Genomic DNA, 12,979 nt, shown 5'->3' on the forward strand with positions numbered 1-12,979 from the left:
TTCCCCCTTCTGTCCTTGTTTTCCTTCTTAATGCTCCAGGCCAGTCTTGCGTGGAGGGTCTTCAGCCTCTGCTCCTGCTCTTCCTCCTCATCATGATACTACAAGGTAATCAGTACATTTTGCCGGAGTCCTGCTTGTACATCACTGCTTATCTCAGAGGAGCAGCTAATTCTGCTTGTCGCTGTCCAGGGCTGGGTCAATGGGATGTTTGTTTGACTGGAGCAACTTTTTTTTTTTGCTTTTTCATGAGCCATATAAAGATTATGACACCATTGTAAAGGTGCTGGTCCCTGCACATCATGGTGAATAAATCAGTACCATCTCAGCAGTTATTGGTTAAGATGGGAATATCGGTGTCCAAGCACCGCCGCTGTAGGTGGAGCTCCGGGAACACTCGCGGGAGGTGCCGCGCTGTCTCCACTACTGCCATGTAATAGGATGAAATGATGGCACGGGAGCCATGACGGCTGAGATGGGAAGAACCCTGCATTGTAAATTGGCAAGTATTGCCTGTCCGAGATCCGCAGCATGTCAGTTTATGCTGCTCATAGAGTGCAAAAGGTGACCTGTGCGGCTGCCTCCCGCACTCTGCTGTGATATCCGCACCTATTAATGCTGCTGAGAGTGGTCCTTATAAGGATTTCAAGTCAACAAAGGTCGCCATCCTCATCAGACTACGGTGCCTGAGACATCTTAAGTCTATTGGGTAAATTGTGACCGTCCTAAGCAAATAAGCAAATCCTCTGACCCAGTCCGTAATGTCCTGCAACCCTATAATTCACTGGTAATATTTGATGGATTAATTTTTGTTTTCATGCTTTCTAATTGGATGATAGTGCTACATAAATCCGCTGGCTAAAATTGACCAAAATTATTTTATTTATTGCTGCATGTTACATTGTTCCTTCTGATTTCTTGCTTGTGAGTTTTCCTACCACACGTCACATTGCACCTCCAACATAGAGTATAAAATATCTCCTAATATCAGTGTAGCCTATAAACTGATAGGAAGCAAAACTGTATCCTACACCCACATAGAGGCCTGTTCACACCATGGTTAGTCTGTATCATACACCCACACAGAGGCCTGTTCACACCATGGTTAGTCTGTATAATGCACCCACACAGAGGCCTGTTCACACCATGGTTAGTCTGTATCATACACCCACACAGAGGCCTGTTCACATCATGGTTAGTCTCTATATAACCCAGTCTCTGTAGAACGTATTATATACCCACACAGAGGCCTGTTCACACCATGGCTGTTCCCAGCTTGCCACCTCAGGACATGGTTAGTTTACAGCTCGCGCCATAAGCTTGAGAATGGAAATATCTAAGCAAAATGTAGGTTTCAGAGCTGGAAAGGGCAGTGTATAGGCACATGGAGGGGTTCACTAGTTTTAGAAGGAACACATTTTTTATCACAAGTGAAGCTTTTGATCCTACATTAACCTTTTCTTCAGTAACTCATGTATACATTACTCTTCTGTAGGTACACAGTGTCCTCATTGGATGCCACCATGGAGGGGACACCAGATGACCTGTCACTAGTGGACGCAGCCTCACTTAGAAGACAGGTTAGTAGATGGGTGAGATTGTTTGACTTTCCTGAAGTGTAGGTATTGTACATAAAAGGGGTGATCCTAACCAAATATCTAGTAGGCATAATAATGTGTAACTATAGCTTTCTCTGACGCCTAATTGGGGGACAAAGGACCATGGGTGTTATGCTGCCTATCCATAGGAGGACACTAAGTAGATGCAAAAGCATAGCTCCTCCTCTGCAGTATACACCCCCTGGCCGGGCCAGGCAAGCTCAGTTTTAGCTTAGTGTCTGTAGGAGGCACTGCCTTTCAAGGTTTGTTATTTTTTTGAGGGCGACTGTTTCCTTTTGGGACCGATCTCCCACTACCATCAGCGGGCGGGAACGTGGAGTGTCGCCTCCACGTACCCCCTCCTACGACGCTGGATCCTGGGCTGGGCGACGGGTTCCACAGACACCGATTTTTCCAAAGCCCAGGGTAGAGGCCTGTGCCCCTATAGCCCATTCCTCAGCCCCTCTCTGCAGGCTCTGAGTTGAAGATGGCACCAATTCCTCAGCCCCTCTCTGCAGGCTCTGAGTTGAATATGACACCGACACAGCAAGCTGACTCTGCTATTTTCACTGCCTGGAAAGCAGTGTTTTAAAGTGAAATCCCCCCTGACTGGTTTCCCAGACAAAGGGAGAAAAGACGCTGCAGGGAAGGCTCCCAGGACATTTACAGTATTTATTATGTGCAAGGAGCAAGGATCCTGCACACACAGTGTTAATTTTCTCTAGCTTGCTGGCTGGAGGAGGGGGAAGTTCTGCTGTTTGCAGAAAGTCTTGCAGATAATTTCCCGTGGCAGGGGGGAGGGTCCAGGGCTCAGGGACTCAGCTGTTTTATTTGCTCTGTTTATTTGCTCTAGCAGAAAAGCCGGCTGATAACCATCAGTGACAAGCTGTGTGCTGACCATAGGGAGAGGGAGGAAAACTCAGAAGCTCCCTTCCTGACGTTTTTTACTACCCACAGCGGGGCGGGCACACTGACTCATCTTCCCACTCTTTTAGCGCTAAGCCCCACCCCCTGCAGCCGCGATAAGCCCCCCCCCAGGAAAGCGTGCGAAGATCTTCATAGAGCTTAATCCCTCCTGAGGACAGGGTCATCGGCTGATTCTGGTGAGGTGCTTGCTTCAATTGTAGCTCTGCTGAGCAGTGCTAGCTTCGGCAGCACATATGCTCAAAGGCAGAGCTACACAGAAGATTGATTAGCATATTAGCATGGCCCCTGCACAGCAGGCCAAGGATGATGACATGGAAATGAAACATTCAACATTTAATTGCTCCCCCTTCTGGCATACTCCTATTAGGAACATGCAGAAATCTAAGGGCACTAAGAGTACTAAGGCCCACATAGTCTATTATTCGGCCTGCACTGCCTGCCACGCTGAGCTACCACGTAAACACACCTCTTCTCTCTGTGAGTCCTGTGCCCCTATAGCCCCCCAATACCCCCCTGCCACCACCGCCGCAACCGGCAGCCCAGAGCCTAGGGCTCCTAGCCCACCGGATTGGGCACAGTTTCTGTCCCAATCCATGGAAAAACTGTCACAGAACTTGGTTCTGGCTATGCAATGTCGTCCTCTACACCCTTCTGGGTCCCTGGATGGAACGCAGCCTGAGGATACCCCTATGGAGGATCCTTCTGAGGTAATCCGGGCATATGCTTCACCGGTTGCAGGGATCAGGAAAGAGCACACGGCCGGGTGTCTCCAGCGGGCTCTCCCTCAGGAGCACACAGGGCAGGCTCTCCCACATGCTCCACGGCTTCTGATGAGCTGGAGGAGGGAGAATGCTGTTTATACCAGGAGGATTCCTTGGTTTCATCACCCCCAGATGGTCAAACTGCAATAGACTCCCTTATAGCAGCAATCAACCAAACTCTGCATGTGGAGGATCCCCCATCCACTACCACTGACCATGCGGTCTCCTTTAAGAGGGCAAGGAAACCCCAAAAGGTTTTCGCGGATCACCCAGAGTTTCAGGATATCCTCACAAAGCAAAGGGAGAAGCCTGACAGGCGCTTCGGTAACCGAAAACTCATGGAATCCCGGTACCCTTTTGCCTCATTTGCCCCTAAGGGCTGGGCCGATCCGCCCTCGGTCGACCCCCCCGGTCTCCCGCCTTACCACAAAGACGCTCCCGTCTTTACCCGATGGTTCCTCCATCAAGGACCCAACAGACAGGTGGAGCACCTCGCCTGCTCTGCTTTTGAGGCTGCGGGTTCCTCCCTCTCGCCCTCCTTTGCCGCTGTGTGGGTCGCAAAGGCGATCTCGGTATGGGCAGACTCCCTTAACACTTCGTTTGAGGAATCCCAGTTCACTCATACCTTCACAGAGGTAACAGCTCAAATTGCCGCTGCGGCGGAGTACCTCATCCAGGCCTCCATGGACGCTGCTACCTGCGCAGGGTTTGCCGCCTCAAATACCATAGCCATCCGTAGATTTCTCTGGCTCTGACAATGGCGAGCGGACTCTGCCTCCAAGAAGTCTCTCACGGGCCTTCCCTTTTTTTCCAGACCGATTGTTTGGCGAACGTCTGGACAAGCTCATTTCTGACGCCACGGGAGGAAAGAGTACCTCCCTCCCCCAGCTGAAGTCCAGGACGTCCTTCACCAGACGTCCACAGTCCTCGTTCCGCTCCTTTCGGAACTCATTTGGTTGGTCGACATCCCGTGCTGTCCCCGCCACCAGCCGCGGACTACGCAGGGACCGACCTTCTCAGCTTTCCCTGAAACCCACTTCGTCATGGCAGCCTAGACCGAAACAGTCCAGGACTAGGGAGACTCGGCTACGACATTTTCCCCCCTCATGACTCCTTCGGCCCCCCGGAAGACACACTCATTGTAGGAGGTCGTCTGCGGCTCTTTCAACACATCTGGGCTGCCGCCTCAGACGACAAATGGGTGCGAGACCTTGTGTCTTCCGGTTACCACATAGAATTTCGGACCCGACCCCCGAGTCGGTTTTTTCTCTCAAACCCCCCAAAGACTCAAACGACGCAAAGCTTTTTTTCTCAGCAATCCACTCGCTCCAAACAGTAGGAGTGATAATACCTGTCCCAGACGACGAGACGTTCGGGGGTTTTTATTCCAACCTCTTTGTGGTCCCCAAAAAGGATGGGTCAGTTCTACCCATCCTGGACCTCAAACACCTAAACAAACATGTGCACGTATGGAGATTCAGAATGGAGTCCCTAAGGTCCATTATTGCATCCATGGTCAAAGGGGAATTCCTAGATCACCAAAAGTTCCTCCGCTTCGCAATTCAGGACTCCCACTTTCAATTCGTAGCTCTACCCTTCGGCCTTGCCACCGCACCAAGGGTCTTCACCAAAGTCATGGCGGCCGCCATGAGCGTCCTTCACGCCAGGGGAGTAGTCGTTCTCTCTTACTTGGACAACCTCCTCTTCAAGGCCCCCTCCTTCCGCGACTGCTCAACCAGTGTACAGATCACTGTGAACACCCTATCCCGCTTAGGGTGGCTAGTGAATCTGGACAAATCATCCCCGATCCCATCACGATCCATCACCTTCCTGGGCATGTCCCTGGACACCCGTCGGGGCTTGATCCTTCTCCCTCAGGACAAGGCGTTCGCTCTTCAACGAGTGGTACGCTGCCTTCTACGTCCTCCGTCTCGCTCCATTCGATTCAGCATGAAAGTGCTCGGCAGGATGGTGGCGGCTATAGAAGCGGTACCCTTTGCTCAACTGCACCTCCGCCCACTGCAGCTAGCCCTTCTAGCGGCCTGGGACAAGAGCCCCTTCTCCCTGGACAGATATCTTCACCTGACGCCTTCAGTCAGGTACGCACTCCGCTGTTGGCTTCGGCCCTCATCCCTATCGAAGGGGAGATCTTTACTCCCAGTGAACTGGCTGGTCCTGACAACGGACGCCAGCCTCCTATGCTGGGGAGCAGTGTACCGGCACCACACTGCTCAAGGACTTTGGACGCCCCAGGAGTCTTTCCTACCCATCAACATCCTGGAACTCCGCGTGATCTTCCTCGCGCTCAGAGCGTTCTGCCCTCTGCTAGCGGGTCGTCAGATTCGAGTCCAATCGGACAATGCGACAGCTGTAGCCTGTATCAATCGGCAGGGGGGCCCCCTCAGCAAAGCGGCTTATCTCGAGGCCCACAAGATCCTCAGCTGGGCCGAATCGACGGGATCAGTGATATCAGCGGTACACATACCGAGGGTAAAGAACTGGGTCAGACTTTGAGTCGCCAAGGCCTGGCTGCCGGAGAATGGTCTCTCCACCCCGATGTGTTTCTACACATCTGCACTCGCTGGGGCACACCAGACGTGGACCTAATCGCCTCAAGGTTGAATGCAAAGGTACCCGCGTTCATAGCCAGGTCACGCGACCCGCAGTCCATCGGCGCAGATGCTCTAGTCTGCTCCTGGCACCACTTCCGCCTGCCTTACATATTTCCACCTCTACCCCTGCTGCCGCGGGTAATCAGGAAGATCAAGGCAGAGGGAGTCCCGGTGATACTGATAGCACCGGACTGGCCCAGGCGCGCCTGGTACGCCGAATTAGTACAAATGCTCACAGACGCACCGTGGCGCCTTCCAGACATCCCAGACTTGCTGACCCAAGGGCCCATTTTCCATCAGAGCTCCAGAGCCCTGAAGCTGACGGCGTGGCCATTGAGACCTGAGTATTAACAAGAGCGGGATTCTCCCCCGCGGTTATTGCCACCATGATCAGCGCCCGAAAGCCTGCATCATCCCCCATTTACCACCGTACGTGGAGAAATCTTCCTTTCATGGTGCAGGGAAACTAACGTCCAGCCTATGCCTCTGGCCATCCCCAGAATTCTCGACTTTCTACAATCTGGCTTGCAAGCGGGGTTGGCTCTCAGTTCCCTTAAAGGGCAGGTCTCAGCGCTCTCAATCTTCTACCAATGCCGCCTGGCTCAAAAAACGCAAGTTAAAACCTTCCTCCAGGGCGTTTTCCATCTAGTTCCCCCGTACAAACGGCCGCTGGAACAATGGGACCTCAACCTCATTCTGGACGGTCTCCAGAGGTCTCCCTTTGAACCCCTCGAGAAATCCTCCCTTGCTCTTCTGTCCTGGAAGGTAATATTCTTGGTGGCAATTACGTCCATCAGACGGGTTTCGGAGCTAGCAGCACTCTCTTGCCGCAAGCCTTTTCTGATCTTTCACCAGGACAAGGTGGTTCTGCGCCCCCTTCCGGATTTCCTTCCAAAGGTTCTTACCCCGTTTCATTTGAACAAGGACATTGTTCTGCCTTCCTTTTGTCCACACCCGGTTCATAGGGTGGAAAGGTCTCTGCATTCGTTAGACCTCGTCAGAGCTCTCAGATATTACATATCCAGGACAGCCCCCTTTAGGAAAACGGACTCTTTGTTCGTCATCCCTGAGGGGCCTAAGAAGGGACAGGCAGCTTCAAAGGCGACGCTGGCTCGCTGTATTCGCTCTGCAATCCAGGAAGTCTACCGCTTGCAACTCAAGCCCATTCCTAGTGGGCTGCGGGCTCATTCCACGTGAGCAGTTGGAGCTTCGTGGGCCATTCGGCATCGGGCTTCAGTGGAATAGGTGTGTAAGGCTGCGACCTGGTCTAGCCTACATACGGTTTCAAAGCATTACAGAGTCCATACCCAGGTTTCAACTGAGGCAAATCTGGGTAGGAAAATTCTGCAAACGGCAGTAGATCACCTCTCTCAGTAGGCGCTCCAGGCTGTCTGGGACTGGTTCCTAGTCTTTGGGTTGTGTTGTCTTCTTTTATGTTTCCCACCCATGGGCTGCTTTAGGACGTCCCATGGTCCTGTGTCCCCCAATGAGGCGTCAGAGAAAAATGGATTTTTGTGTACTCACTGTAAAATAGTTTTCTCTTAGCCATCATTGGGGGACACAGCACCCACCCTGTTGGGCCTTGGTTCTCTCAGTACCTTATTTGGTTATGACTTTTTTTTTTTTTTTTTTTTTTTTTTTTTCTCATGTTTCTCTGTTGAGGTAAGTTTTTACTGTTTTTTTTTTTTTTTCTCCTACTGCTTGTGTACTAAAACTGAGCTTGCCTGGCCCGGCCAGGGGGTGTATACTGCAGAGGAGGAGCTATGCTTTTGCATCTTAGTGTCCTCCTATGGATAGGTAGCATAACACCCATGGTCCTGTGTCCCCCAATGATGGCTAAGAGAAAACGATTTTACGGTGAGTACACAAAAATCCGTTTTTTATAAAAGGGCTGGATGATTTCCTCACTACACACAACTTTGTCTGTTAGAAATGATTTAGTGATAAAATGTTTAATTGGTGGAGGAAGGTTGAACTAGATGGACCTAGGTCTTTTTTTAAACCTATGTAAGAAGGAAATCCCTCCAATTAGAAATGTAGTGTAGTTCTCCTGATATAGCCATGTCTCCTACCTCATGTGCAGGTCATTGCAGTTGCTTAGATATCCATGGTTGCAACTAAAAGGTGCTTTACACGCTGCGACATCGCTAACAATATATGGTCGGGGTCACGTCGTTGGTGACGCACATCCGGCGCCATTAGTGACATCACAGCGTGTGACACCAAGGAGCGACGATCAACGATTGCAAAAGCGTCAAAGATCGTTGACACGTCGCTCCTTTTCATATCGTTGGTGGTGCATGCCGCTGGTTGTTCATCGTTCCTGCGGCACCACACATCGCTATGTGTGACACCGCAGAAACGACGAACATCTCCTTACCTACGTCCACCGGAAATGAGGAAGGAAGGAGGTGGGCGGCATGTTCCGGCCGCTCATCTCCGCCCCTCCTCTTGCTATTGGGCGGCGGCTTAGTGACGCCGCAGTGACTTTGCTATGACGCTGAACGCACCTCCCCCTTGAAGGAGTGTTTGTTCGGCGGTCACAGCGTCGTCGCTGAAAAGGTATGTGCATGTGACGCTGCCGTAGTGATAATTTTCGCTTCGGCAGTGATCACCAAATGTCGCACGAGCGACGGGGGCGGGTGCTATAGCGTACGACATCGCTAGCTATCCCTAGCAATGTCGCAGCGTGTAAAGCACCATTAAGGCTGGGGCCACACGGGGGACTAATGCAATCCTCGCATGACACTCGGCTCACGCTGGCAGCACAGCGGGAGCCGAGTGTCATGTAAGTGTCACTGCGACTGAGGTCTGATCATGCGATCGGACCTCAGCTGCGAGGGGAGGGCCGGCGCTGAGGAGGGGAGGGAGGGATTTATCTGCCTCTCTCCTCCATAGCCAGCTACATTCTCGCGGTACACCGGTGTACTGCGAGTGCTGTGAGGGTTTTTTTTTTTTTTCTCTCGCCCCATAGACTTGAATAGGTGCGAGAGAAACCAGGATCGCATTACACCCGTAGGATGCTGCGATTGTTTTCTCGGTCCGATTAGGGCTGAGAAAATAATCGCTCATGGGTGCTGGGACACAGGCTAATATTGGTTCGCGTGGAATGCGATGTTTTATCACATTCCACTCGCTCCGAATTTCATGTCGTGTGTCTTAGGCCTAACTGTCACTATATGAGTGGACATAATCATGGATGCCTAAGCTGCTATGCCCTGCACATAAAGTAAGAGACATGGCTATATCAGGAGAACTATACTACATTTATAATTAAAGGTATTTGCTAATAATATTATTACACCTACTATGTTTTGGGATTGGGTTTTGGAGATGGGAATACCCCGTTTAAGGTTCCTGTCTTTTAATGAGAAGAGAACAAGTTAGTTAAAGCACCACTCCAGGTTTATAGTTTTTTTTTATTTTCAGTACTGCATGTGCTAACATGCTAAGAGGGCGGACTAGTCGGGGGGGAAATCTGTCCCTGCGCTCATTAGCATATAATAAAGGATCTTTAGAAATCCTTTTTCTAAAGATCTCGTTATGTATGCTACTAGATACAGGGACGGTTAGGCAGGGATTAGCAATATGCACCCACAACTGCTCATGGCTCTGGGTGCATATTGCACTTGACAGGTTCCCTTTAAATAGGGACTGAAATCCTAATACCTGTGTTGTCACGTACTGTGCTTCTTGCTGTAGTTTTGATAAATCACTGCTTAACTGCTGCAGCTAGTTCACTAAGTGATGAGTTCCTGCTTTGTAGTCTTCCATATTCATGAGTTATGGCTACCTCTGCACCTACACCGTTGATCAGCAACTTTCTGCCTATGCAGAGTTGTACGCATAACACAGTCTATCAGTGATGTAGGGTTCTGCACAGCTTTTCTTTGAGAGGACTAGCAGATAAAACAATAGCTAATACAATGCTGCAGTCATTGTCCCTGTTTCATGCAGGCCTTCGATGGGAAACCGGGTATGAAGGATGATGTGTAAATCACCCAATTACTGATGGAATAAGCTGGGCAATTAGCAGGCTATGGCCAAATTAACATGGTGTTACCAAGTGTCTCTAAATTCACAGATCATCAAGCTGAACAGACGTCTTCTCCTCCTGGAAGAGGAGAACAAGGAGAGGATCAAGAGAGAAATGGTCATGTACTCCATCACTGTGGCCTTCTGGCTCCTCAACAGCTGGTTCTGGTTCAGACGTTAAGACTTTGCCACTTTTCCTGCAAGAGACTGCACAGAGATCAAAGAGACCACCGAACCTTACAACAACGCAGACTGCAGTGGGGGAGCCCTAAGTGCTCAACTCATCAGCCCGCTATGGGGAGAACACTTTATCACTTCCCCCCGCTGTGCCGCAGAGAACACAGTCCGTTCTGTTACTGGGTTCATGCAAAAATGAATTTTTCCATCATCCATATTCCGCTGGAGTGAAGTCTGTCGTCTCTCAAAGCCTTCTTTATCTGTACAGCATGCAAGAATCATTCCTGACATATACGACTCGTGGACTTCTATAGGTTTCTGTTATAAGTTACAGGATTGGGATGAGATGGATAAAATATCACTATATATAGCATGAGGGGGACATATGCAATGGAAATAACAATTCCCAACTATAAAGAAAGGAAAGCAGCTCATGGCACAATAGAGCCGCACAGTGTGTGTGTGTGTGTGTGTGTGTGTGTGTGTGTGTGTGTGTGTGTGTGTGTGTGTGTGTGTGTGTGTGTGTGTGTAATATATATATCTATAATATATATACACACACACACCATATGTATGTATGTATGTATGTGTGTGTATGTATGTATATATATAATATAATGTGTGTGTGTGTGTGTGTGTGTGTGTGTGTGTATCTAGATATACATACACATATATATATATATATATATATATATATATATATATATATATATATATATATAACACGCGCACACACATATATAGATATACACACATACATATATATATGTGTGTGTGTGTGTGTATATATAATATATATATATGTGTGTAAATACACACACACGCCTGTATATAATCTTCTAGATGTCAGTTATTGGCATTGTAGGACTGCCCAGAAGTGCACAGTCCAATTATTAATGCTTGTGCCTCATGCCATTTTGTGCTTTGTTGTGATTGGATGGATCTGCTCTGTATGTGGATATTGGGATCTGCTCAGGACATGAAGGCAAATGTGGCTAGATCTAGGCCAGATTTCCATGAGTGGATCCCAAGCGGCAGGTATAAAGAAAGCACTTACATTTCTCTTCATTTTTGGAATCCCTCCCAGCTTCTCACCAAAAACTGCACGTGTAAATCTGGTCTAGCTCGTCACTGGAGGGTTCGTGATATCCGTCTGTTCCTTCTAGGGGAACTGTTTATTAGATCCAATATGGAAGTTCAAGTTGACAAGATTGAAAATCAGGGTTTGGAAACTCTTCTAGAAAACTAAAAAAAGTCATTATTAAAGAAAAAAGCAGGAATAGTTAACATTTTATAAAAAATATTAGCTAGTACTGTCAGTGTGGCTCATAAGCATGAGACATGACTATTGAAGCCAATGATTGACTGCAGCGGTCACGTGCCAGTATGACAGTAGTGAGGACCTATTCCACGATAAAGGGTTGCCTCTCCCTCTCATCCTGCATTTTTTTGCTATATCAACGGTAAACCAGTGAATAAACCAATGGCTCGGCCTTCTTTGCATGTGCTAAATAGGAATTCTTTCCAAGAAAATGGTAAGAAAATGCTTTATTGATCTCGCAGTGTCAAGTAGTGCTATATATATATTATTTATTTCTTGTACATTATTGGGGTTATCTAGGGTTTAAAAAGTAATGTATTAGAGCAAGTCAAAATGTAACATTTCCTCCTTTGTTAAATCCCCCTTGCCTGTGGTCTGTGCTACACCCTATTTATTTCCCTGAAGCAATGGTGTCATTACATCCCCGTGACCACTGCAGCCAATCTTATTGGCCTTGGTGGTCTATCAGTCACACGGATGTATGGTATGTCGTGGCCGTAGGAGAAACTGTGCTCAGATTTCACAGGTGCGTAATTTTTTTTAATTTTATTACATTCCCTGCTCTCACCCATTTCTTTAAAAACCTGAATAAACCCAAATGATCTCCTCCTCCTGGACACGGAACAGTATGGTGAGACGAGCGGGACATGGGCACAACAAGAAAACCTTCATTTACAAAAAGTTTATATTTTAAAATGTATTTAGTAGAACGAGTGTATTCTGCTCTTAGTCTATGTAAGTGTGATAAATCGGGGACGAAAAAGTTGAAATTTGGATATAACCAGGAACCAGTGCACTGTACATGTAACAGGCAACACAGAATGCAAAGTGTGTGGTGGGACGTCGGGTGGGGGGCACTGGGGTGCTGAAGGTTTTTTTGTGTAGGAATTATTTTATAGCATATTTTCTTGTTTTGTGTGGTTTGCCTCTTTTATTAAATGTTTTTATGTCCTGCTTGTCACTTATACAGTAACTGAGATGTAACTGTACAGAAGAAAAATAAAGTTATACAAAAAAGTTTTCGTTTTTATTAATGAGAGGCACATAAACATTTTAAGTGTTCACACTAGAAAAATGATTTTTGTCGCTCTATTGGGAGACCCAGACAATTGGGTGTATAGCTACTGCCTCCGGAGGCCACACAAAGTATTACACTTAAAAGTGTAAGGCCCCTCCCCTTCTGGCTATACACCCCCCGTGGGATCACGGGTTCCTCAGTTTTCAAGCTTTGTGCGAAGGAGGCTGACATCCACGCATAGCTCCACTGTTTAGTCAGCAGCAGCTGCTGACTATGTCGGATGGAAGAAAAGAGGGCCCATACTAGGGTCCCCAGCATGCTCCCTTCTCACCCCACTTTTGTCGGCGGTGTTTGTTAAGGTTGAGGTACCCATTGCGGGTACGGAGGCTGGAGCCCACATGCTGCTTTCCTTCCCCATCCCCTTAGGGCTCTGGGTGAAGTGGGATCTTACCGGTCTCCAGGCACTGAGGCCGAGCTCCATCCACAGCCCCTGGGATCTGCTGGACATGGAGCTGAGTATCGTCAGGGACAGG

At 48.6% G+C, this 12,979-nt stretch overlaps 1 protein-coding gene across 5 annotated transcripts in view; it reads left to right on the forward strand.

Moving 5' to 3' along the window:
• MFF (mitochondrial fission factor) overlaps window positions 1–12,448 on the forward strand; it is a 36,267-nt gene extending 23,819 nt beyond the window's left edge. For 3 of the 5 annotated variants that reach the window (XM_075340937.1, XM_075340940.1, XM_075340938.1), the window contains 3 exons: window positions 40–105; window positions 1,493–1,577; window positions 9,980–12,448. In XM_075340937.1, coding sequence (XP_075197052.1) covers window positions 40–105; window positions 1,493–1,577; window positions 9,980–10,111 — 283 coding nt within the window. In that variant the 3' untranslated portion in view covers window positions 10,112–12,448. The remainder of the gene's footprint in view (window positions 1–39; window positions 106–1,492; window positions 1,578–9,979) is intronic. The other 2 variants (XM_075340939.1, XM_075340941.1) reach the window with 1 other exon arrangement.
• Window positions 12,449–12,979: the final 531 nt, after the last annotated feature.

Source organism: Anomaloglossus baeobatrachus, chromosome 3 (assembly GCF_048569485.1).
Source record: "Anomaloglossus baeobatrachus isolate aAnoBae1 chromosome 3, aAnoBae1.hap1, whole genome shotgun sequence".
Taxonomy (NCBI): Eukaryota; Metazoa; Chordata; class Amphibia; order Anura; family Aromobatidae; genus Anomaloglossus; species Anomaloglossus baeobatrachus.